Source organism: Nematolebias whitei, chromosome 3, assembly GCF_014905685.2.
Source record: "Nematolebias whitei isolate Nwh7 chromosome 3, NemWhi1, whole genome shotgun sequence".
NCBI lineage: Eukaryota > Metazoa > Chordata > Actinopteri > Cyprinodontiformes > Rivulidae > Nematolebias > Nematolebias whitei.
The window spans coordinates 31226812-31253820 of NC_056500.1; the positions used below are offsets into that span (position 1 = coordinate 31226812).

At 40.6% G+C, this 27009-nt stretch overlaps 2 protein-coding genes across 5 annotated transcripts in view; both read left to right on the plus strand.

The window, feature by feature from the left end:
* The window catches only part of tjp3 (tight junction protein 3), a 31263-nt gene extending 13191 nt beyond the window's left edge, over nt 1-18072 (plus strand). For all 4 annotated transcript variants that reach the window (XM_037698196.1, XM_037698193.1, XM_037698194.1 and 1 more), the window contains exons 8-30: nt 132-207; nt 302-402; nt 518-608; nt 1824-2003; nt 2098-2201; nt 3799-3871; nt 4524-4600; nt 5771-5876; nt 10567-10649; nt 10739-10814; nt 12103-12176; nt 12373-12436; nt 12527-12683; nt 12777-12885; nt 12951-13170; nt 13248-13465; nt 13581-13676; nt 13797-13873; nt 14129-14339; nt 14426-14526; nt 14733-15302; nt 17636-17694; nt 17784-18072. In XM_037698196.1, coding sequence (XP_037554124.1) covers nt 132-207; nt 302-402; nt 518-608; nt 1824-2003; nt 2098-2201; nt 3799-3871; nt 4524-4600; nt 5771-5876; nt 10567-10649; nt 10739-10814; nt 12103-12176; nt 12373-12436; nt 12527-12683; nt 12777-12885; nt 12951-13170; nt 13248-13465; nt 13581-13676; nt 13797-13873; nt 14129-14339; nt 14426-14526; nt 14733-15302; nt 17636-17694; nt 17784-17916 — 3056 coding nt within the window. In that variant the 3' untranslated portion in view covers nt 17917-18072. The remainder of the gene's footprint in view (nt 1-131; nt 208-301; nt 403-517; nt 609-1823; nt 2004-2097; nt 2202-3798; nt 3872-4523; nt 4601-5770; nt 5877-10566; nt 10650-10738; nt 10815-12102; nt 12177-12372; nt 12437-12526; nt 12684-12776; nt 12886-12950; nt 13171-13247; nt 13466-13580; nt 13677-13796; nt 13874-14128; nt 14340-14425; nt 14527-14732; nt 15303-17635; nt 17695-17783) is intronic.
* Nucleotides 18073-22678: 4606 nt separating this feature from the next.
* Nucleotides 22679-27009, plus strand: part of arhgap45b (Rho GTPase activating protein 45b) — a 20102-nt gene continuing 15771 nt past the window's right edge. The window contains exons 1-3 of the mRNA XM_037674814.1: nt 22679-22811; nt 23652-23901; nt 25604-25786. Of these exons, the coding sequence (XP_037530742.1) occupies nt 22692-22811; nt 23652-23901; nt 25604-25786 (553 nt within the window). The 5' untranslated portion in view covers nt 22679-22691. The remainder of the gene's footprint in view (nt 22812-23651; nt 23902-25603; nt 25787-27009) is intronic.

A 27009-nucleotide genomic window follows, 5' to 3' on the forward strand; every position in this document is an offset into this window, starting at 1 on the left:
CCCCCCCCCCCCCCCCCCCAACCCACCCACACACACACACACACACACACTCTCTCCTCTATGTGAATGCTGAATTAGCAAGTTGCAAATGTTCTGGCTTCTTTTCTCAAAGTCCTCTTTTTGTGTCCCAGACATATCAGACATCGAGGAGGACATCACCCCTCGCAGAACATCACGACAACACACAAGAGAGAAACGGACTCGCAGGTACAAATCCCCATCATGTTCTGTAAATATTATTGATGTAAAGAAAGTCCTCTTTTTTTTTTTTTACCACTAAAACCATCAACATTTCTAACAGAACCAGAGCTGAACCATCTCCACGGGCCAAGTCTCGGGACTCATCACCTGTGCGCTCCTCGTTGGCTCGTCCTGCTATAAAAACCTACGCTCCTCGCAGAGGTGAACACTTCAGAGATTCACTTTCCTTGAAGAAACACTGAAAACAAACAAACATCCATGACACTTGCAGTGGAATGATTATAATGTTTGTAACTAATGATGGTTGTTTCCTCAGTGCCATCTGAATCTGATACTGACCAGAGTGCTACCCCTCCCCCTCCAGTCAGGAGAAGCAGTGCAGAGACAAAAGACCCCTCCAAATACAAGTTAGTTTATTTTGTTTAGTAAAGTTTACACAGCTGTATTTTGTGGCACACCAATTTTGTCTTGCTGTACACAAGTGATCCAGTTCTTACACGCATTTGTACAGCTGTTGTTTGTTTTCTTGTTTATTTTTGAGGGCTTTGTACCCTCACACTTGCACTTGTTTAATTAGAGCGATAATTTAGACAAATATAGGCGTTTGGGGACATATCTGTGATAATTGTCCCATTATGCACAGACATAAACACTTTTAATTTTCACCCCTAAAATGCTGTGAACCAACCGTAATTCTACATTGTGTCCAGCAGAGGGTGCATGCGGACAACTTTCAAGTCATGGCCACTTTAAGTTTCACTTTCAGCACAACTGAAGCAGAGAACAACACTGTGTAGCGTATTTTTCTGAACAGAGCATGGTATGTTTATTGTAACTAATCTATAAAAAAAAAATAAAAGAACAATAATTTCTCTTCGATCCTCCAACCTGCTTGTCATTAGCTACATGCCTCTCAAGTTAGCAAGCTAACATTTGGATAACCTAGCATAGGCTGTTGCCTTGTAAAACTTTACCCAGAAACCGTCCAGATGACCGGACTGAACATTGTTGGATTTTATACCTGGATTACTGAGCATGAACTTTGGTGCTTATCCAGAACAAGAACATAGAGGTAAATATATATCAGTGTTAGTAACATTATATTTGTCATCCTCAATGTTTGTTTAAAGTCTTTACTTCTCTGCAAAGAAAAAAAAACACTGCTGCAGTCAGTGCTTATTAGACATTCACCATACGTGACTGACTGATTAAACAATGAGCAGAGAAGGACGTTTCTTTGTTTAATTTATATTTTGTAACACACTTGAAAATATGGGGGATAGTGGAGGATAAAAAATGTGAACACTCGTTAAGAAGACTGTTTCAAGACTTCAAATGTGGAAACAGGTTTCAAAGTATCTGTTCTCGTACATTCTTGGCGGTGGACAAAGCTAAAACATTTTCAGACATTGTTTCTTTTATTGGCATTAGCCTCCCCCTCCCAATATCCGTATCGGCGATAGGAAAACTTTCCATATTGGTCGGGCTTTAGTTTTAATCTCCTGATTTTAGGTAATTCAGAGATTCTGATCTATTAACAGCTCAGAGATTAACTGGAAAGTAAACGTATGATATGTCATGGATGATGTGCAGACGTGTAATATTTGTTCCTCTTGATGCAGATATCTGTCAGGAGTGTCCACCCTCCCAAACCCCCGATCTTCTCCTGTTCATCCCACCTGGACCACGTCTCGACCCTCCTCTGCCTCACGCCCCCGCAAGCCTGTGTCAGAGTCTGACTCTGACCACAGCGTGTCTCCTCCCCTGCGCAGAGAAAGCCCCCACGTAGACAACAGATACAAGTATAGCCACTGCTTTTAATCAGCTGCAGAGAACTTTGAAGCACCATTAAGCTGGTTGTCCTACCAGATCATCCATGTCTTTTGTTCTTTGTAGGTCTCTTTCTGATCTTCCCCCTGCTGATCTGGGATCTACCCCCATTCCTATTCGGCAGGAGCCATTAAGGAGGGTCAACTCGCCTGTTAGAATCCCACCCCCAGGTCTGAACACATACAGGATCACCATTTCACCTTCTTTTAACACCGAACAAACTTACATCTAACCTTCAATATTTCTTTAAGTCTTTGAATGTTTTCAGATGAGTAAATGTTTGGAGAAAGACAAACTATCTTAGCTCATAAATTTCCCACTAATATTTGGTTAAATGTCTTTTAGCAAGTTGCATCTCGACCACAGGCTTTTAGAACCCGTCAACAAGCTTCTCGCCATGGTCTGGCTGGATAGTTAACTGCTCTTCTAGTCAAAACTGCTGGTTAATTTCTGTTTATAGGTTTCCTGACATTTTCAAAACCAGTTCACACATTTTCAATAGGTTTGAGGTTGTGGCTTTGGGAAGGCCTTCCGGAAGCACAATGATAGCCTGCTTTTACCATTTAGAAACCATTTTTAAACTTGGTTTAGGATCATTGTCCTGTTGGAACACAATTCAACCATCTGCTGATTTAAGGTAAAGAAAAAGACTTGTGAGGTAGTCACCATCCTTTCTCTGTCCTCTTTGTGCAATGAACCAGTAGCACAACTTTGACCGCCATGCTTGACAAAAGGTAGTGTTTTTAGATTTGAAAGACTCACTTTGACTCCTCCAAACATACTTCTTGCCACCATAGGCACATAAATTATTAAAAGCCTCAATTTATGCTGATAAGTGTATACAAACTTTTGACTGCAGCTGTATTATGATTATGTGGTGATTTTATGTTTGTGTGTTTCATAAGCATAAATTATATTTTCATCCAAAATGCTGCTGCCAGAGTCTTAACTGGAGTTAGTGGGAGAGATCATATCTCCAGTTTTAGCTTCTCTCCATTGGCTCCCTGTTAAATCCAGAATAGAATTCAAAATCTTACTTCTAACCTACAAAGCCCTCAACAACCTAGCTCCATCTTATATTCAAGATCTTATTGTTCCATATTTTCCTACCAGAGCACTTCGCTCTCAAACTGCAGGCTTACTTGTGGTTCCCAGGGTTTCCAAAAGCAGAATGGGAGGCAGATCATTCAGTTATCAGGCTCCTCTCTTGTGGAACCAACTTCCAGTTTCTGTCCATGAGGCTGACGGAGAGCTGTCCAGTTTTAAGACTGTGCTTAAGACGTTCCTTTTTCATAAATCCTATAGTTAGGGTTGGCTTGTTATTATGCTGCTATAGGCTTAGACTACTGGAGGACAAATTGACCTAATTTCCTTAAATGAATTGTTAAAATTTAATAGTTTTCATTTGATATTATTTCTATCTTAACATGATTCTTGACCTGCCATTGTGTATCTGTTCCTCTCAAACCCAGCCGGTCGAAGCAGATGACCGCTTGTCCTGAGCTGGGTTCGGCTAAGGGTTTCTTCCTCATGAGGGAGTTTTTCCTTTCCACTGTCGCCTTCAGGCTTGCTCAAGATGAGAGTCTGTGATGGAGTTAAATTCAGAGCAGTCTGCTCCTCAGATAAATAATGTTAAATTATTTTTATATATGAATGTTTCTGTTCAGTGCCCTGAGATGATTCTGTTGGGACTTGGCGCTATAGGAGTAAACTGAATTGAATTGAATTGTGTGTTTGAACTTGTTTTATTCTTTTCTTTCTTCACAGATTCTGAGTCGGACAGTGACTCTGCACCTCCTAGAAGGCTCAGTTCTTCGTATGGCCTGGACACCAGATACAGGTACACATGAAGGTCCTCCAAAACCCTCCCTTCCCCCACCCAAAACTCAACAAGGATTGCAAACTGAGCAGACTCCAGCACTCTCCCTTTATTAATCCCAGCTTGTCATGTGCATTTATTTGCTTTTAAATTTAAATAACGCTTCTCTGTTGTTTTATTTTGTAATTGATTTATTTTCATAATTTTTGCAAATTTTAGCTCAATTGTTACCTTTTTTATTTTGCTTGCTTTGTGTTTTGGAATGTGTACCAAATGTGTTTACATTTTGTGAACTGATGAAATAAAAGTGGCCTTCACGAAACGTGTTCCTCTCCTGTGTGTGGCTAATCAAACAATCAGTTTTGCTCCGCTCAGTCATCTGTAGAACGGCTCTGATTGTTGGTCAGTTCTTGAAAATCTGCATGTGTTCCAGAGCACGTTTAATATTAGTTTACAACACTAATTAAAATGGATCATTGTTTTTGATCGGGCACAAAGATGTTAATCATCACAGAGAGCGCTTCCCTCAGAAGTAATAAGGTGAATATTCAACATTTCAGTCTCAGACTATCATTAATAACCAACATTACAGCCTCTGGACCCCCCCTCGCCAAACATAACTGAGATTTGTCGTCTTCCTCCTCCCTCACTCCCACCTCCCTTTATCTTTCAGAGACCTGCCGGAGGTTACTGTGGAGCCTCAGGTGGAGCCGCCTCGATGGACAGCCACCAGCAGCCTCCCACAGAAAGGTCAGGGAACTGAACACCTCTGAATTGTGCGGACATTGAGTCCACATTTACACTATTTTGCTTTACTTTTTATTTCATACGCAGTTTGGCAACTACTTCTGCATATTTTATTTTAAGCCACTCAAATCTGTTCAGCTGATTCAGAAGTTGGTTGCTAAGACTTTTAGTTTATGTAACTTTTATACTTGTATAATATTGCATATTTATTATTTTACTAATATTTTCCTGATAGAAACGTTAAAATCTCTTCAGTTACATCAAAACAATTGTTTGTTTTTAATCTGTTTCGATGAACTTGCTGTATTTTTTTCTTCTGTTGCTGCTTTTAGTTGCTCTTCTGCTACTATTAGCTTTTTATTAGCTTTGAGGGGGCAGCTGTGGCTGAGTGGTTAGAGCGGTCGTGCTCCTATGGGAGAGTTGATGGTTCGATTCCATCAGCAGTCACATCCTGAAGTGTCCCTGGGCAAGACACTGAACCCCTCATTGCCTCTGATGTGTGTCCCATCAGTGTATGAATGTGATGAAGCACTGTCTCTTTGGAAGTATTTGTTTGATTATCTTTGCAGAGATGTAGTCGAGTGCTGTATGAATGTGTGTGTGGAGGTAAATGAGGTCACAGATTGTGTTGTAAAGAGCTCTGAGTATTTTGATTAGATAGAAAGGCGCTATAAGTACAGTCCATTTACCATTTTCTCTAGCTTTTTGCAGCTTTTAGCTTTTAGCTAATGTTTTGCTACTCTATCTTTGTCTTCTTGTGCTACTTTAAGTATTTAACTACTGTTGTGATGCTTTTCTTAGCTTTTAACCACTTTCTGCAATTTTTATCTTTTGCTTAAAGATAAATATTTTATAGAAAAGATACCAGTACTTAAAGCATTTAGCTAGTTTGGATCCATAAGCCAGTCTTTTGTTTTTGTTTTTGTAACTGAAGATCTGCGTATTTTAGCTTTAATAACTCAAATTGTAACCAATCCTTCATCGCTCTGCATTCACACTGCATTTCACAGACAATAAAGTTTTTCCTAATCAAAGTATTTTTTAAGGGATTGAGTTGTTTTTACATAATCAACATTTTATTTAACTGACCAGATCCACTCACATCAGTGTGTTCACCTGTGTAATGTTTTAGTACAACTTTTGTTGTAACTGCTGTTTTGTTGGTTTCCACAGCTCATTCTGATGCTGAGTCAGAGGCCAGTTATGCATCTGTACCCCCCAAGAGCTCAACTGAGAGTGAAAACTCTCACACAGGCAACAAAGGCAATGACAAACCCAAGTGAGATGCATCTTATTTTTGTTTATTTTCGTAATTATGAGTTTTCTACAATATCTGAGTTGTACACAAGCGGTGTACAATCTGCTTATCACAGTAGAACAGCTGTATTCACACATCAGCTCATAAGTGCCATCGTTTAAAATGAAAATAGAGTTTTTAGTTTTGTGTTATTTAACAATGCGCTTGTTTAAAATGTTACAGCACCAGGTGTAACTATGATTATATATAAATGTTAATTTTTATGTTTTGTGTTTCATTAAGAAAAAAAATCTGTGAATGGACCGAGCATTTCACAGAGTTTAAACTGAAACTGAACTTCTCACATGCTCTGAAGCTTCAGCTGATGAGTTCAGCTGCTCTTCACATGGTATCTATCTAACGAAGCTCAAAGAAATCCACCTTGGTGGCACTGAAAACTCAGACTTTCCACTCCTCGTTATTATTAAACTGTTAACCTTAGGCTTGTCATGATAACAAATTTTGCTGGGCAATTAATTGTCTCAGAAATTATTGCGATAAACGATAATATTGTTTGAAATTTGACAATAATTAGTAATTGTCAAATTTAAGAAGAAATATTGGTAAATTTTTGTATGTAATACCTTTTCTGACCACTGGATGGCAGTATAAAATGGTTTGAACCAAAGGATGGATAGTGAGGGAGAGAGCAGCGTGTCTATTTAAGAAAAATAGATGGGAGGCCCCTTGACGTGACGTGGCTGTCTCTCGTTCCCGTTTTTCGGTTCTCAAAATGGCAGATGCTCGGTGTGGTTTGAACTCTTTAGCATAGCTAGTATAGCTAGCTATAGTATAGCATTGAGCATGCATGAGGATCTTTAGCATAGCATTTTTCACACAAAGCTTTGAATAAAAACCAATAAACAAGTTCTCAGCTTCTTTTTGCATAGAAAAACAACTTTTTACACAAAGGCACGGGTTTCAACCGTGAATTTTGGAGCTTCGACAAGACAGAGTTTTTTTCCTGAGGTTGGCCTGTTAGCTTAGCTTCTCAGCTTAGCTGCTTTTAACGATCCAAAAACACGATTTTGGATCGTTAAAACAGATTTTAAGGAGAAAGGGAAGGGTCAGTGAAGAACATCAGAGTTGAACCTTTTGTCATCCGTTGTCTTCAGTAGAAAGAGAGACAAGAAGAAACAATAAAGCCGATAAATGAAAATGAGGTTGATAATTTTCATTTAGCATGACAAAACAGGGGTGACATTATCATGTCTGGGGGTGTTAGTTAAATAGCAGGCTGCAGCATTTTGAAAATGTTGAAGGCGGCTAATAAAGGATTCGCAGATGACAACATAAATAGCATTGCAGTAGTCAATCCTTTTCAAGGATTGAAAAGAAAAAAATCTTCACCTTGAAGACATAATTGCAAAAAAGGCTGCAGAGAGTATTTGTTTATCAAACTATAAATCCTTGTCAAATGTCACCCCAAAGTTTTAACGGGGGGTCTAAACGCGGATGTCACGTTTGTCGTCTTACGACTTGGTGAAGTCCTGTCACTCTGTAGCTACAACAAACTAATGAAAATTCAAGGTTATTTGTCATTCGCATCACATGTGGTACATGAGGTGGAACGAAACTGTGTACACAGGGTCCCAGTTACACCCAATAATAACAAAAATATAAAGTATGAAAATAAATGGACTATAAGGATCTAAAATATACACTAAACACTAATAATGTAAAATTATATTTTGTATGAAACAGCAGCCATGAGTCTGTTTAGAACTTTGCAAACAATTTAAGACTTTCTCTGCCAGCTGGTTTGTGGTTGAGCACTGTGGGATGGTCTGAACTGAAATAACGTTTTCTTTTTCTGTAGTTGTTTTAAACACGTGTTTACATGTTTTATTCTGTAATTGCATATTAAATTATAAAGCTTTTTATTTAATTTAAGAGCTTGTTTGAGGGAAACCAAATCTACTCTCATCCTTTGAGCTCCACAGAAGAAATTCCTTCCTTTTTACTTTTAATTAAGTAGGTTTTTAACCTGCATCATGAAAGACCCCACTCACCCAGCACACACACTTTTTCCCCACTCCCCTCAGGAAGAAGGTTGAGGAGTGTTAAGTGTAGAACCACTAAACTGAGGAATAGTTTCTACACTGAAGCCGTTAGACTCATGAATCCCTAATCAGGATTATCACTGTGAAAAAAAAATATCACTGTTAATGCCACTTGATTGGTGATATGTGCTGCTGATTAGCCATGCTGCTGATCTCATGCTGCTGATTATCCATACTGCTGTATTCATTCATACCCATCTGCTCACCACAGACTCATGTTCGGGCTGCTGTTGATGCGCCGAATTGTTTTACATTATTAGTGTTTAACGTATATCTTAGATCTTTCAGCGTACCAGTTGGCATTTGTTTAGCGTATATCTTAGTTTATATCTTTAAATCCTTATATACTGCTTTTTTTTTTTTACACTTTATATTTTTTCTATTTTTGGGTGTAACTGGGACCTTGAGTACACAGTTTTGTTCTACTGTACCACGTGATGCAAATGACAGTAAAGATACTTGAACTTGAACTTAAACTTTACCTGTACTCGAGTAAAACTTCAACAGAGTACATGTATTTGAGTACATTGTTTTATAACTCCTTCCACTTCCGCTAATTGCTGACAGAGCACATATTATTTCAAGATTGACGAAAATGGCTATAATGCTGTCGTTTCTCACAAGATGATTCTAGTTTACAACACTGACAAGAAAGGCGGCGGGTGATATGCATTTCTTTAACGGACACTAGTGCTGTTATTTAATACTGGTTAATTAGGATAACCTGTGACAAGAAACCAAATTTTCACTTTAAGAATGTGTTTCCAAGAGTCTGAATTTGATCTCAGCTCGTTGTTGACAGTAAACTGGTGAGCCAACTGCACCAGTCTAAATAAGACACAACACTGAACATGGTACTCCATCATACTCATACTCATTTTTAACAAACCCACACATTTAGATCAAACTATTAACACCACAATGTTTGCACTAACCTTAAAAAACAAGATAAATTGCATTTCTTGTGAAAATGCAGTGTGAATGCTTATTGCTGAAGAACTTGCTGAATAACAGCTGAAATTAGTTGAAAACAAGCTGAAATGGAAGAACAAGCCTAAGTTTGCAGAAGAAAGCAGAAAGAACACATTTGCTGAATTTGGTTTAAATAAACAGAAATGAGCACAAAAGTAAGTAAATTAACGATTAAAAAAGCTTGAAAATTAAACGACGACGGCTGAAATTAACTGAAAGTAGCTGATTTATTTATTTTTTTCACGAGGAAGCTGAAAGAAGCTGAACCAGAACAAAATGTGAAAGGAACAGTAAAATAATGTAACCAGATCTAAAGATTTGAAGGATGTAAAATGAGATCAATTTGTTTCCTATGAGAAAAGTGGCACAGAAAATGCTAAATGTTTCAAAAAGCTAAAGTTGCACCAAAGTCATGGCAGGATTGTCCTGAAAGAGCTGAGCGTTTTGAGAAATGATTAGTTGAAATAGCACAAAAATTGTGGAACAAGAAAGATAAAAAATGTACAGAAGAAAAATGGATCACAACGGTGTGAATGCATTCACACTATTAAACTGTCATTCCTTAAATAAATGTATCACCCGACACATGCATGCCAAAGCTTCAAATGATCGTTGCATGATCAGTTCTCAGAGTAATACTTTTGTCGGGTGACGCTTAGTTACTGCCACACTGACTATTAGCTCAACATCAGTAAGAACAAATGGAGTTATGACCATTTGTGTGTCTTAACTTTGATTTGCGGTAGTGGTTTGTGAAAAGTCATCCACCAGTTCGTGAGATAAATTGCTAACGGACAACACATGATCACCTGCCTTTCACGGCAAGGTTTTGATAATAAAGCTGTAAACATTAGGGGGGAAGTGTTAAAACGTACAAGGGCAACATAAGAATATTTAAATACACAGTTTTGTACGCCATCTATAAAAAGTGCTAAAAGTATCGAGTGTGTAAAGATGACTTTTAGTTTCACTGAAGCAGATGTGATTGTTGTGACTGTGACCACAAAATGTAAAGAATTTAATCAACAAAGTCCATGCTCAATAATCCAGGTATACAATCCAACATTTTTCAGTCAGGTCATCTGAGAGTTTCTTTTTATTTGTGTTGAAACGTTTCACCTTTCATCCAGAAGACTTCATCAGTTGACTGAAAATTGTTGGATTGTATACCTGGATTTCTGAGCATGGACTTTGTTGGTTTTGAACCAGTTTGACATGACTGCGGACGGTGGAGAGGGCCGGCACCGGAGGAGGGGGCGTGTCAAAGAGACCATCTTAGCAACAACGTAACTGGTTTGTTCCACTTTGGAGTAAGCTGTTTGGGGGTAGAATCAGTTTTGTGTTGTGTTTTTCCTTGACTGATGAAGCCTTCTGGATGGAAGGTGAAACGTTTCAACACACAAAAAAACTGTCCAGATGACCTGACTGAAAATTGTTAAAGAATTTAATGTTTCTTAAAACTAATCTGCACGACTCGGCGTCCTGCTAAGATTACTGTACACTGTCTCAGCTGAGGAATAATTCAATCTTGAAGTTGTTTTAATAACTCTGAGGAGATTTGTTTCTACGGATCACAGTAGAATGCAGTAAAATGACAAATAGTTGTGGTTTTTGACTGTTTCTTCTGTTTTTCTTAGAATTGTTGCTAAGAAATCCACTGCAGTGGTCAAGCAGGATCCTCCACGTCATGTCAAATCACCCAGCAGGCCCCGTCCTGATGGTCAGTTTACCTTCTTACTGTCCCATCAGTTACTGTGTATACATTGTACGAGACTGCAGGCAGTCCTGACCAAAGTTTTCTTTGTTCAGATTCCTCAGAGTCTGATGAGCTTTCACATCTCAGGAGGTCTGGCAGCTCTGAGCGAGAGGATGACCATCGCCGCAGGTACAACGGCAGGAGTTAAAAAACCCAGACGTGAAAAAAGTTATTTAACTCACTTTAGCTTTACCTTTGGTTTCAGCCTCGAAGTCCTTCTTTGTACGTATAGCTTTATCTCCAATGCTTTCATTGGGATGGGGACATCCTTTTGGCCAGTGGCGGTTTAGTTTCCCCGATGTATAACCAATCACAGTCCTCCTGGCACTGAACAGCATACACAATATGTTGTATTATTGCTAGTATCACTCAGCCCTCTGTGAATAGCAAGCGGCCCAGGGCACTAGGCTGGTCGTTAGACTGAGGGTCCTCCTTTATCATGTGAACAACTAGTTCTGGCTGTCGCCAGCAAACTGGTTGACCCACTATGTGAAGGTGCTATTTATAAGACTGAGTTTATTGCAGCTCCTCAGACTGAAGAAGTCTTTTGGATGAAAGACGAAACGTTTCAACAAAGAATCCATCCAGAGGACCTGACTTAATGTTAGCTTTTTCTACCTGGATTATTGAGCATGAATCAGGGCACTCTACATATGTTTAATACACATACCTGCAATGTTTTGTTTTACTTCATGTTAAGTCTGATTTGTTTTAATGTATTTATTTTTTTACAGACAATAGTTCAATTGGTTTTAGAAACAAACACCCTCGTTATTAATTTTTAGTGTGTTGAAACACTTTTTTTGATGCCTGAATCTGTACTTAATATTCCAGATTTCTAAATAAAATAAATCTTTTTGTTTTTAAATCTGGACTGTCCTTTTCCAGACACAAAACAGCAATAATTTGGATGAAAGATTTTCATAAAACAAAGATGTGTCAAAACTTTTTAGTTTATGGCCCACAAAATAACAGAAAAGCTAATATGTCTTAAAATGGGCAAACATTGTTCAAGACAACACAACGCTTCTCAATGAAGGTTATATTGTTTTGTCCAGTCCTGACTGTCGTTCATCGTTTATGTATTGTAACAGGGGGAGCAAAATATAAACTAGTGGCAATATATTTTTAAAAACATGATTTGATTTGACAAAATCTTCACTTGGTTTTTCACAAATCTCAGTGTGTTTCTGAGCCCATCTGCTGGAACCATGGCTCTAACATCTCTGAACATGTGAGCTTCTTAATAAATAACTTTTCCATGAGTGGAAATTTATGGATTTTTTAAATGTTATACAGCATCATCCAAAAGTTGAAAATAACTTTACATTTAAAGGTTAAATATGTCAGTTGTTGGATTCATCATGATAAAGAATGATGGGGACAAATATTTACTGTCATCTTCTCTTCCTGATAGCGCTCCTCGTGCTACCAATGGGAGCCGTGCTGTCCGCTCTGGGATTTCCGTGAAGAACAATCCAGCACTTCACTGTAAGGCTCACAACAAACAGATTGTTTCGACGGTTTGAGAAGTCAAGTATTTCTTGGACTGTTTAGATTTTTGTTGAGTTTTTTTATACTGAAGCTAAACATGAGCTTAGGGCTCCACGTTATTTACTTTTTAATGCATGATGTTAGCAGTGAAATGTGTCATTTAAGAGGCTCATCCTGCTCATTGCTCCTGCAGCCAAACCTGTGGAAGAGCCCCTCTATTTCCTACCTCCAGACTCTTACCCATCTTCTAATCTGGGGTAAGTAACGTTTTATTTCTTCATCTCTTTATGAACATATTTATTTGGTACAGGAATCTGACTCTTTGGCATCTTCTTTGTTTTTCTCAGGTACAGCTCGGATGTGCACACAGTGAGGTTTGTTAAACAGCAAAGTTTGGGTCTTAGACTCGTGGGAGGCAATGATGTTGGGATCTTTGTAGGTGGAGTTCAGCCAAACAGCCCTGCATATGAGCAAGGGATGAAGGAGGGAGACCAGATCTTGCAGGTGGGTTTTATTCCTTTTTTGGGGGTTATTACAACCCAGGTTAAAAAACTGAGCTGCAAAGCTAAATCAAACTTTTGGTTTTGCTCTGTTCAGGTAAATACTGTAGATTTTGGGCATTTTACACGAGAAGAAGCTGCCAACTTCCTCCTGAAGATCCCACCGGGAGAGCGTGTAGAAATCTGCACTCAGACAAAGATGGACCGTAAGTGTAGAGCAGAAGGAATCATCAGGTAAACTTTTATCGGTAGTAACTTTGCCTTTCTTTAGTTTATAAGAAGATCATCAAGTCTAACTTGGGGGACAACTTCTACATCCGCACCCACTTTGACCATGAAGTCACTGATCCCAAAGGTCTGAGCTTCACCAGAGGAGAGGTGTTCAGGGTCGTGGATACGATGTACCGTGGAAAGATAGGCAACTGGCTCGCCATCCGCATGGGGAACGACCTACACGAGATGGATAAAGGAATAATGCCCAACCAGGACAAGTGAGGAAGGACGAGATCTAGATTTCTGTTTAAACCAAGATTTAAATAGTGTTTTAATCCATTATTGTTTCTTGCAGAGCAGAGAAACTGGCCACCATCGAGCGGACTCAGCGGTCCACTGGAGAACGGACCACTGGAGAAAAGCAGGTTTCAGGGCCGAGAGCAGAGTTTTGGAAACTGCGAGGGCTTCGGGGAAATAAAAAGAATGAGAAGAACAGACGGAGTCGTGACGACCTGCTGCAGCTCACCATTCAGGGCAACTTCCCTGCGTACGAGAGAGTCCTGCTCAGGGAAGGTTGGCACTTTTCTTTTCTTTTTAAATCCTCACATTTAGAAGGGACGTTTGTAACGTTCAAAGTCCATAAGTAATTCATCAAGTTTTAATACTCTTGAAATGTTTGTTTCTCCAGCTAATTTCAAACGGCCCATTGTCATTCTGGGTCCTCTTAATGATATTGCCATGGAGAAGTTGGCCAGAGAGATGCCTGATGAATATGAGGTGGCAGGTTGGTTTCTTCTTGTTGATTTTTAAAAATGGATTATATGAGTTTAAGAAGTATCTTTAAATGTTATTCTGAACTGTTGTTTGTGCTTGTTTTTATTTTATTTTTCTTGCTGTGTTGCAGAGATGGTTCCTCGCAGTGGAGTAGAGAGCAGCTCCACAGTGATTAAACTGGACACAGTGAGGAGAATAGCAGAGAAGGTGAGCAGCTACATGTAGATCAAAACGTTTTTTTTGTTTTCACTTTGATGGCACAAACCCCCTCTATGTGTCCCTGTGATGGACTTGCGGCCTGTCCAGGGTGTACCCCACCCCTCATACAAAATATGGATATGGGTACCAGTGACCCCAGCAACCCGAAAACGAAGAAGCAGGCAAAAGATAATGGATGGATGGGCACAAACCGCTTGTTTTTGGAGTTATCTTCTAATTGTTTTTAACCTCCTTCTCTCCCAGGACAAGCACCCCCTGCTGGACATCACTCCCACTGCAGTGGAGAGGCTCAACTACATTCAGTACCATCCCATGGTGCTTTTCTTGGATCCTCACAGCCGCAAAGATGTCAAGTCCATGAGGCAGAAGTACAACCCCAACTCCAACAAGAGCTCCAGGCGTCTTTACTCTCAGGCCTTGAAGATGAGAAAACACTGCAGCCATCTTTTCTCAGGTGAGCCTCATTGAATATTCCTTTTGGTGTTTTTTTACCTGTAGTTGTACACCTGTTCACTGCTTCTCCTGACTCTTTCCTTTCAGCTCGTATTGACCTCATGCCTGGCTCAAACAGCTGGTACGAGAGCCTGAAGGAAAAGATCCGCCACCAACAGTCCAAACCCGTCTGGGTGTCTGAAGTCACGGTATGAGACATAGCTGGTCTTCTCTGAAATGCACATCCTGGAATATTTTTATTTTATTTAAAACTTTTAGAATTTAAACATGCTGCTGGAAATATGATTTTAAAAAAAAACTTAGACAAGTACATTAAAAAAGAAAACTTTCAAACCTTGCAATGTGATTTTTAAGGACCCAAATGTTGTATTTTTATTTGTTATCTTTTGTCCAGTTGGAGAGTGGACAGGACCAGGATCTTGATGCTTTAGACCAAAACCAGACTGACTACCTGAGTGCTGCCAGTGACCTGGAGGACACTGATGGGGAGGCCTTAACTGATGATGCCTACACGGACAACGAGGATGTGGAAGAGGCCTATCCCGGTCAGGAAGCCGCCAGACACCTGCAGAGCCACCGGGAGGCTGGAGCCGCTTTGGCCCGATCGTCTGAGCCGGCCTTCAGGCATGACGGGCAGTCAGCAGAAGCTGAGGCCAGCGATGACACGTATTCAGAAAGAGAGCTCCCTCCTTTGATGCACGTGCCTGAGCCCAGGTCACCCCGCCATAGATCACCTCAAACACCGGAAGAGGAAGAAGAAGAGGAAGACGCATCTCAGCGCAGTTTTTCAGACTCGGACTTCAATATTGACTTTGAACCGCACTCTCCCTCAGATGGACCTCCAGATTTTGTAGCCCCTGACCCCATGGCTCGATACGCAGTGGATGAGCCTCCATACGCCGAGGAGCAGCCTGAGAGCTCACGACATGCTAGCCTGTCTGCTATAGAAGACAAACTAGAAAAGGTTTGTCTGCTTTTATGTTAAAACCCTTTATTCCCAAATTTGAATTTAACAAAATTTGCAGTTGTAGTTATTTGTATGCAGTATGGTACATATTCAAGGACTCAAGGTTCTTTATTGTCATTTTCATCACATGTGGTACATGAGTTGGAACGAAATTGTGTATACAGCGTCCCAGTTACATCCAACAAAAATATAACATGTAAAAGAAAAATGGTAATAAGATCCAAGATATGAACTAAGAAAAACGTTAACTAAAAAATACATTAAGCACTAGTAGTACAAAAACAATATGCCAAACAGCGGCAGCATGAACTTGTTTTTGTGAGTAGATGAGTAAGAATGAATATAGATATCTTCTTTAGCCATTCAACATTAGAAAAAGTGAATGAAAAATTAAAAAACATTTCAGCAAAAAATTATAATAAATCAGGGTTTTTGATTGCAGTGGGAAACTATTCAAAGAAAGAGGTTAGCCAAGAAGAAAGATGACAGTGAGAGGACTGAAGAGAAGAGACAGGAATTTAAGGAGATGGGACGTAGAGCAAAGAGGGAGGTGGCAAGGGCAAAGCAGAAGGCATATGATGAGATGCATGGGAGGCTGAACACTAAAGAGGATGAGAAGGACTTGTGCCAATTGGTGAGAAAGAGGGATCAGGCTGGAAAGGATGTGCAGCAGGTTAGACTTGTTAAAGATAGGAATGGTAATGTTTTAACAAGTGAGGAGAGTGTGACGGGAAGATGGAAGGAGTACTTTGAGGAGTTATGAATGAAGAGAAATGAAAGTCAGCCATAGTAAGACAGAGTACATGTGTGTGAATGAGAGGGAGGCCGGTGGAACAGTGAGGCTACAAGGAGCAGAGGTCACAAAGATGCAGGACTTCAAGTACTTGGGGTCCACTGTCTAGGAAAATGTGGAGTTTGGTAAAGAGGTGAAAAAGAGAGTCCTGGCAGGATGGCGTGGATGGAGAATAGTTTCAGGAGTAATTTGCAACAAAAGAGTGTCAGCAAAGGTCAAAGGAAAGTTTCCAGGACGTTGGTGAGACCAGCATTATTGTATGGTCAGTGGCATTGACAAAAAGACAGGAGAAAGAACTGGAAGTGACAGGAATGAAGATGTTGAGGTTCTCCTTAGGAGTGACAAGGATGGATAATATTAGGAATGAGATCATTAGAGGTACAACACAGGTTGAACAACTGTGAGATAAAGTTAGAGGGGCCAGACTGAGATGGTTTGGACATGTCCAGAGGAGGGACAGTGGGTATACTGGTAAAAAAAGACTTTTGATTGCAAGAAAAATACATGAAAAATTTGGAGCAGACAAAAATTTATTTCCAAAATAAACTCTAAAAGAAAGTTAAAACTTACAATATCTCTGGAATTTAAAGATGTTCCTTATTGTTGAACTGTTTTCTGTAACTTTGTTAGCACAGAAATGATCAGTTATACACAAAGTTTGTTTTCTCAGTCATCCAGGTATATAACAACAAAAAAGGTTGAATCATGTCATCTGGACTTCGTTTTTTTTTGTTAAAAAGAAACGTTTCGCCCCTCATCCAAGAGGCTTCGTCAGTCTGAGGCCTAGCCATCTGGTATTACCCAGAAGCCACCCTGACTCTTGTGTTTCAAGCCTGCCTCAGATACCCCTGAAGTCTGGCCTTTTCACTAATGGTTTCAAAAACACAAAGTTTGTTTTCTCAGTCATCCAGGTATATAACAACAAAAAAGGTTGAATCGTGTCATCTGGACTTCGTTTTTTTTTGTTAACAAAAAAAAACGAAGTCCAGATGACATGATTCAACCTTTTTTGTTGATCAGTTATACAGTATATAAAAAAATTAAAACCTGTGTACTTTGTCTTAAAGTTACAAAATCACATAATTTTAATGGTTGACATTCCCAAAGTTTTAACCCATAAGTAAATATCCAGTCTGTCCTGCTGATCAACCAGTGGTTGAACCTTGATGAGTGTTTGTTGCAGCTCCTCAGACTGAAGAAGTCTTTTAGGTAAAATATTGAACTTTTCAACAGAAGACCTGACTCAACCTTGTTAGATGAAAAGTCTGGTTTGAGACAAGTTCCTTTAAAAAATAAAAATAAAAATTCTAAAAGTGCTAGAAAAACTATTCATATATATTTAATCTGCAGTAAAAATGTCAAGCAATTTTATTTGAACTCTGAAGACACTAAATTTATGTTATCTAACTTTTTCCTTCGATTGAGTCGTCAAATGTTTCTTGCTTGCTGACTGATGCACTCTAATTTACATTACTGCAACACAATCACAATCTGTGTTTTTGTACACATACACTGTATATTTGTTGTTCTGTTGCAGACACGGATGGCAGAGCCGCAGGCAGTGACTGAGGTGAAGAAAGGCCCTGCGTTCATTGTGTAAGGCTCCTAATGTTTAAAGGATTCAGTAAAAGTGAGACTGAAGTTTGCTGCTGGTTTTCACCCCTTTTCCTCTTTTTCACCTCCAGTTTGGCGCATCACCACCAAGCAGTCCAGTACAGACGCACACAGATCCGGGGCAGTGATAGCTCTGAGGATGAGGATGAGGTGGTGGTGGACGAAGAGGATGACATGGAATGGGGTCCTGCTACTGAACTCTAGACAACGCTGAGGATTAAACCGACTGACAAACACAGACGTTGTGATGCTTTTTCTCCTTTAAGAAAAGCTTGTTTCTTAGATTTTTATTTGTTTTTATAAAGAGTGCCTTGTTTGGTGTGGAAGAATGATTAACGACTACTACAACAAATTTATTCCAGAAGAAGATCAAAGTGCCTGATTTCTTTTTATTTTATTTTTTTGTATTTATGTTGGAAAACTGTTGAGACAAATCAGAATTTTATTGCTGTTGTAGTTTTACACAATCTAGTTTGTTTTCATAAAAAACAGACTTTTTAGGATTTTTGTTTATTCAATAAACTTTTTTAACTTAAAAAAGTATTAGTTTGTTTATTTACCTGATATTTATATCACAGCTGTGACTACTGATTGTGTGTCCTGATGCGAAATAATCCAAACGGATTACGGGATTGTTTTCTCATTCAGGGCCACTTGAAGGAGCTGCGGGGACTGAAGTTCAATCCCATTTGAATGGGATGTAAAACTTCTAGAAAAATTACATCCAAATCAAATTTTATTCTGAAAAGTTGTGTGAATTTTATTTTGTCAAAAAAATAAATCCTGAAACCAGTTCTGTGGCTTTCAAAGAATACAGTAATTTACAGTAAATGTATATAACATTAAGTTATGGCCATTTAAGTGTCCCTGAAAATGTTAAGTTCATTAATGATTTTGTTTTGCATTATTGCATTTTCTTGCTCTGCTGCAGTAAAAATGGGTGTAAATCAATAATCACCAAATAAAGGCCCATGGGCCAAATTCAGTCCACACACAAGCTACTGGAAAATGAAAAAGTGAACTGGGAAGAGAACCATATTAAAGATCATTTGCATGCATAAACCCAGAACCATCAAAAGATGATAAAAAATAACCCAGTTTAATCAATTTTACAGGTGCTGGTAATAAAATTAGAATGTCATGAAAAAGTTGATTTATTTCAGTAATTCCATTCAAAAAGTGAAACATGTATATTATATTTATTCATTACACACACTGATATTTCAAATGTTTATTTTAATGTTTATTATTATTATAACAACTAATGAAAACCCCAAATTCAGTATCTCAGAAAATTAAAAATTGTGAAAAGGTTCAATATTGAAGACACCTGGTGCTGCACTCTAATCAGTTAATTAACTCAAAACACTTGCAAAGGCCTTTAAATGGTCTCCCAGTCTAGTTCTGTAGGCTGCACAATCATGGGGGAGACTGCAGACTTGACAGTTGTCCAAAAGACAACCATTGACACCTTGCACACGGAGGAAAAGACACAAAAGGTCATTACTAAAGAGGCTGGCTGTTCACAGAGCTCTGTGTCCAAACACATTAATAGAGAGGTGAAGGGAAGGAAACAATGTGGTAGAAAAAAGTGCACAAGCAATAGAGATGACTGCAGCCTGGAGAAGATTGTGAAACAAAACCTATTTCAAAATGTGGGGGAGATTCACAAAGAGTGGACTGCAGCTGGAGTCAGTGCTTCAAGAACCACCATGCACAGACATATACAAGACAAGGGTTTCAGCTGTTGCATTTCTTGTGTCAAGCCACTCTTGAACAAGAGACAGCATCAGAATCATCTCACCTGGGCTAAAGATAAAAAGGACTGGACTGCTGCTGAGTGGTCCAAAGTTATGTTCTCTGATGAAAGTAAATTTTGCATTTCCTTTGGAAATCAAGGTCCCAGAGTCTGGAGGAAGAGAGGAGAGGCACAGAATCCATGTTGCTTGAGGTCCAGTGTCAAGTTTCTACAGTCAGTGATAGTTTGGGGTGCCATGTCATCTGCTGGTGTTGGTCCACTGTGTTTTCTGAGGTCCAAGGTCAACGCAACCGTCTACCAGAAAGTTTTAGAGCACTTCCTGATACCTGTTGCTGAACAACTATAACTTCATTTTCCAACAGGACTTGGCACCTGCACACAGTGCCAAAGTTACCAGTACCTGGTTTAAGGACCATGGTACCCCTGTTCTTAATTGGCCAGCAAACTTGCCTGACCCCACAGAAAATCTATGGGGTTATCGTGAAGAGGAAGATGTGATACACCAGACCCAACAATTCAGAAGAGCTGAAGGCCACTATCAGAGAAACCTGGACTCTCATAACACCTGAGCAGAGTCACAGACTGATCAACTCCATGCTACGCCGCATTACTGCAGTAATCCAGGAAAAAGGAGCAACAACTAAGTATTGAGTGCTGTACATGTTCATACTTTTCATGTTCATACTTTTCAGTTGGCCAACATTTCTAAAAATCCTTTGTTTATTGGTCTTAAGTAATATTCTAATTTTCTGAGATACTGAATTTGGGTTTTCATTAGTTGTCGGTTATAATCAACATTAAAAGAAATAAACATTTGAAATATATCAGTCTGTAATGAATGAATATAATATACAAGTTTCACTTTTTGAATGGAATTACTGAAATAAACTTTTTCATGATATTCTAATTTTATGACCAGCACCGGTATGTTTTACTGAGGATTAAACTGCGATCACATTTATTCTGTACAAACATGTTGCTGCGCGCAGCGCCTAAACTGTGCCAACTCAACACAAACCTTTTTGTAGCTGAAATAAATATCATTTTAATAACTCTCTAAAATAATTTTTGAATTAATATGACATCATATTTTAAACATTTACAGGTCCTTCTCAAAAAATTAGCATATTGTGATAAAGGTCATTATTTTCCATAATGTAATGATAAAAATGAAACTTTCATATATTTCAGATTCATTACACACCAACTGAAATAGTTCAGGTCTTTAACTGTTTTAATACTGATGATTATGGCATACAGCTCATGAAAACCCCAAATGCCTGTCTCAAAAAATTAGCATATCATGAAAAGGTTCTCTAAACAAGCTATTAACCTAACCATCTGAATCAACAACGTAACTCTAAACACCTGCAAAAGATTCCTGAGGCTTTTAAAAACTCCCAGCCTTGTTCATTACTCAAAACCGCAATCATGGGTAAGACTGCCGACCTGACTGCTGTCCAGAAGGCCATCATTGACACCCTCAAGCAAGAGGGTAAGACACAGAAAGAAATTGCTGAACGAATAGGCTGTTCCCAGAGTGCTGTATCAAGGCACCTCAGTGGGAAGTCTGTGGGAAGGGAAAAGTGTGGCAGAAAACGCTGCACAACGAGAAGAGGTGACCGGACCCTGAGGAGGATTGTGGAGAAGGGCCGATTCCAGACCTTGGGGGACCTGCGGAAGCAGTGGACTGAGTCTGGAGTAGAAACATCCAGAGCCACCGTGCACAGGCGTGTGCAGGAAATGGGCTACAGGTGCCGCATTCCCCAGGTCAAGCCACTTTTGAACAAGAGACTGTGTCAGAAGCATCTCGCCTGGGACTGCTGCTGAGTGGTCCAAAGTTATGTTCTCTGATTACAGTAAATTTTGCATTTCCTTTGGAAATCAAGGTCCCAGAGTCTGGAGGAAGAGAGGAGACACAGAATTCACATTGCTTGAGGTCCAGTGTCAAGTTTCCACAGTCACTGGGGTGTCATGTCATCTGCTGGTGTTGGTCCACTGTGTTTTATCAAGAGCAGGGTCAATGCAGCTATCAGGAGATTTTGGAGCACTTCATGCTTCCATCTGCTGAAAAGCTTTATGGAGATGAAGATTTCATTTTTCAGCACCACCTGGCACCTGCTCACAGTGCCAAAACCACTGGTAAATGGTTTACTGACCATGGTATTACTATGCTCAATTGGCCTGCCAACTCTCCTGACCTGAACCCCATAGAGAACCTGTGGGATATTGTGAAGAGAAAGTTGAGAGACACAAGACCCAACACTCTGGATGAGCTTAAGGCCGCTATCGAAGCATCCTGGGCCTCCATGACACCTCAGCAGTGCCACAGGCGGATTGCCTCCATGCCACGCCGCATTGAAGCAGTCATTCATGCAAAAGGATTCCCGACCAAGTATTGAGTGCATAACTGAACATGATTATTTGAAGGTTGGCGTTTTTTGTATTAAAAACACTTGTCTTTCATTGGTGGGATGAAATATGCTAATTTTTTGGGACAGGCATTTTGGGTTTTCATGAGCTGTATGCCATAATCATCAGTATTAAAACAATTAAAGACCTGAAATATTTCAGTTGGTGTGCAATGAATCTGAAATATATGAAAGTTTAATTTTTATCATTACATTATGGAAAATAATGACCTTTATCACAATATGCTAATTTTTTGAGAAGGACCTGTATGCTTAATGGAGGTAAGCAAAAACCATAAAGCAAACGTTCATTCCAAAATAAAACGGAGGAAATTGTTTGAGTTGCGCTGAAAATGGCAGCTGTGCGTAAAAGCAGGAAACGTGCTTTGAACGCAGGTGCGCGAGGACTGGCGGATTGCTGCGTGTGTTTTGGTCCAGGAGTTAGTCTGAACTCATGAAGACGGTGATCTTTACTTTACATCCAGCTGCTTCAGTCCTTAAACTTCTGCCTGTGCACGTGGAGGGGGTGCCTCCTGCTCCCACCCCTGGACGCGCTCGCACAAAGAGAGCGGATGCCGCGTGCGCCCGGAGCGCTCATCGCTGATGTGTTAGCCCGTTTGTGTGCGCGTGAGTGAGCCTGCGCGCGCTCGATGAGCGACAGCAGAAGGAGGAAGACGCGCTGCAGACAGTTGTCGTGGCTCCGCGTTGGCCCGGATGGCACCGAAGTCCCGCTGAGCCGCAGAGCGCACGACAAGTGGCGAGTCGGGGGGTGGGTGGGGGGTCTGTGCGGAAAACTAAAGGAGGTCGGGATGGACGGAAAGGGCACCCTGAAGATGTTCACCAGGAAGAAGCGCGAGCTCATCAAGACACCGTCCATCTCGAAGAAAAGTCGAGCCGGAAGCCCCGGGCCGCAGAGCAGCGCCCCGTCTGTGAGTAGCGCATCACTTCTGGTTTCTGTGCGCGTGTGCGTGCGTGTGGTGTCAGCCGGCCTACGGCTGGATGGGACAGACTGTGCACAGAGAGGTATCAGGGGTGATTGTGCGTGTGTGCTTGTTTCAGTTTGCTGAGGGTGAAACAGTGTGCTGCTCTTCCTCCATGCATGTTGCTGAATGTGCACATCCTGGGTGCCTGACTGCAACCTGACTCATGGCAGTGCTGTAAGGAAGTCCACTCTGTGTGGAGTTTTTGACACTAGCGAGTGAGGAAAAGCTTGATAGAAGTGCACTTCTACTAAAAATGGGGTCGGAGCTGTAAGCAACATGAAACGTGGAGGCAAAAGTAGCTACAACCCTTACTCAACGAGTCAGAGAGTTAAGAAAGCTGAGTCCAAAGGGAAGGACAAGCTGGACATCCTGCCCAACAAACACACCATATGGCTTAAACAGGTACGTCTGGCTTTATTCACCTGTCGGACATGACAGCAGGGATGCCTTTCCATCTATCTGGTCTAAAGTCTGGGATCTGGCATTGAGCAAAGGGTAGAATGCACATGTTTTCCTCTGTCTCTTGTTTGTGTTTTGTAAACATTTAAAAGGGCCATTTACAATGTCCTTACCCCAAACAGTGCATGATATCTGACTCTAAGTTCAGTTTGCCACACCCGACAGCAGCGTGGAGTCAGGAAGTGTTGCTCAACATGGCACAGGATCTTGTGAAAGTCTATGTTCACCATGAGCAGCAGCGCTGCCGGTGCTGGTGTAGGCCGCAGAAGCATTTGACGAGTTTCACAACTGAATCTAACCTAAATCTGCTCCTTTCTTTTTTACTAGTTGTCCATTCTCCAGGAGCAACCTCGGAAAGATGGCAGCCACTCCGCTCCCTCCTCCTCACTTTCATCTTCTTCTTCTACTTCTACTCTTATGACGTCCTCAGCCAGCCTCCAGGACCCGTTGGCGTCATGCCCGGGCACACCCAGCACCCAGCACGGCAAGCTGGCGGCGATGCAAGTGGTGGGCTGCGTGTCTCCTGCAGCCACTCTGAAGAGACCAACCGCCCTGAGCCGACACGCAAGTGCCGCAGGTCTGCTTTGTGTTCGCTCGTGTTAGCTCTGTGGCCCCGCACGACCTCTGACAAATCTGGGCAAAGTTGATCCACATGTAAAGACTTAGTCTGGCAAATGGTGAAGCCTTGATTGGACAAAACGGTTTTTCTTTACTTTATTTGTTTTATATCCTAATATTCAAATATCTTTTTTTAATTCAACCTTTATTTACACAGGTTAGTCTCGTTGAGTCACGAGGACTCGTTTTCAAGAGAGACCTATTTTTAAACAAACCTACGGAGCACAAGATCTCCGTACGTAATGAGAACAAAATCCAGTTCTAAAATAAAGTTTAACACTTGAAGTGTTAAATAGGGCTGACGTTGATATCATTTGGACTTGAACCTTGGAAACCTTTTGGGCCAGGACTAGTTGTATTGATAGTTTAAATATATATATATATTTTTAAAGTATATGAACGGGTAATTCATGCTTTTATCTACCTTCATGCTTTGCAACTCTGTGTGTCGACTGCAGTTAGTTCAGAACAGCTGAACAAAATGAACGTGTCCACTTCACAGGCTCCCTGTTCACTTTAGAATTAATTATAAAGTTTTATTGATAAGGCCCTGTGGTCAGTCAGACCTCCTGCAGCCTTATGTGCCCTCCAGATCCATAAGCTCTAATATTTATTTGCTTTTGGTTGTCCCACAGTCCAAGCTGAGCCACAGAGGCCACCAGGCCTTTTCAGCTGCACCCCCTGTGGAACCCCTTCATGTCAGACAGGCTTCAACTTTTGATGTTTTTAAGTCTCCTTAAAACACATTTATACTCCCTGGCTTTTAATACACCATGGGTTTTTACTAAGTTCCATTTAATGGTTTTATTTTCTCTCGTCATGTATTTAATTGCTTTTCTTTTCAACTGTTCTTGTAATTTGTTGCATTTGTTTGCAGCACTTTGGTCAATGGCAGTTGTTTTTAAATCCATCCATCCATTATCTTTACCTGCAAACTCCACCCAGAAAGGCCCCCGGACTGGGATTTGAACCAGGGACCTGCTCGCTGAGAGGCAGCAGCTCTACCAGTTGCGCCACCATGCTGCCCTTGTTTTTATATGTTATACAAATAAGTTAGATTTGGCTGATTGGTAACTCTAAATTGTCCCTAGGTGTGAGTGAGAGAGTGAATGGTTGTTTGTCTCATTTGTCCCTGTTATGGACTGGAGACATGTCCAGGGTGTCCCCCACCTATCTCACGGAGACTGCCCATGACCCCCATAACGAAGAAGCAGGTAAAGATTATGGATGTTCCATGGTGAATAAAATATGGGTTTATGTCATTAGAAAATGTACACATTCTGCTTATCCAAAGCACACATCCTTCATCCAAAGGACTTCATCAGTCCAAGGAGCCACAACAAACTCAGTCCCACAAGCAGCACACTCGCATAGTAGATCAACCAGTTTGCTGGTGATAAAATGGTTTCTGGGACTCGCCCTCTCTCCCGTCGACTCCTCTGAGGCAGCCATAGCCGAAGTGGTTCAAAACATCAAAATTCATGCTCAATAATCCAGGTAAATATTTTTACCTGGATTATTGAGCATGAACTTTGAGTTTGGAAACATTTTTGGGCCTAATGTGTAAACTATTAAAACAGTTTTGATCTTTTTTTTTTTTTTTTTTTTTAGATTTTTAATTTTACACTTTAAAAGCTCTATATGTTTTCGTGTCTCTTCAGGGTTTGCGCTCCCATCATGGGTTCACACAAAAGCCCAAGGGAAGGGAACCTCGACACCGTCTCCTCAGTCTGAGGGTCCGGAGAGCACAGCCATCGAGGTGGAGGATATTCCAGCTCTGCTGAGGGACGTGGCTCGCTTCGCGGAGGCTGTGGAGAAGCTTAAAGATGTCGTGCTGACTGAGGGTAAGATCCAGTTCACACAGTGTGCAAACAACTCGTACGTCAACACAGCTGAAGGGTCTACATGGCTTCTGGTCCATGGGTCTTATATTCATGTGAAGGCATGCCAGTTGTTTCTGCTGGGCGAGTTCCTCTTACATGGCACTCCATGTTGACCCCCCATATGAAGAGAATTAAAGGCCTTTTGTCAGCCATGTTTGCGAACGTATGCCTTTTGTGCACAAGATCAGAATGGGGGCGGAACTACTGCGCACCAGCAAGCTTGGAAGCAAGCAATGAGCTTCCTCTCTCCAAATGAAGGGTTGCATTTCCGCTGCGCCCTTCTAGTTAACCACACTCTTACCTCCTGCAGGAAGCCTGCCTCGTGGTTACTGCAGCCATGTTCACACATGTGCTCTCCGCCTCCTGCACCGTGCAGCTCCGCTCGAAACTTACAGCATCCATAAATGGAGTGAAATGCACCATCTACAACTGGATTCCACCAGAGAAACACAACCTGTGGCCTTAAAATGAATAGGGCAGGATTAATGTTGTTTAGGTTAAACTGTTTGTTTGTTGTGTAAATATGTTTAATCTTTTTGTGGGCTGGTATCTAGTTTTGTTCCATCCTGCTCTCCTTTCATGTGAGCTCTGAACAGGAAGTCTTGATGGATAGCCCTGTGAGACAGTCCACACTTCCTCTTGTGAAAGGTCTGAGCAATGTGATGCTTTGTTTTCATCAGCAGCTCAGTTCTATTCGTTTAGCACTTTTAATGCAAGATCTCCATAAAATGTGAGTTATTTTTATTGTCTGTGGCCAAAAGGCAAAATGCAGGTGATAATGTTTTTATCTGTGTTTTTCTGTAGTGTTGGCAAAATATGACGAAACACGGGATGGATTTTAATGAAACTCAGAAATTGGTGTTAATAGATAAGTCATCTTTAACACATACTGAGTGCTAACAGATCTTTGTTAAACTGTTGAAGTCAGACATGTATGTTAGTAAAATGTCTCATGAACCACTTTTGAAGTCAACCCAACTCAAAATGGCCACACAGCCAACTGACTATAGAAAACATCAATATGGTTGTAGCTTGACCAGTTTCACAGATACTGAGCTGGAATTTGGTGGTACCAGCTTAAGATCCATCCATCCATCCCTACTCACATCCTCACTCACTCACATACTTACATACTCCCTCACATATTCACTCACTCACATACTCACATCCTCACTCACACACTC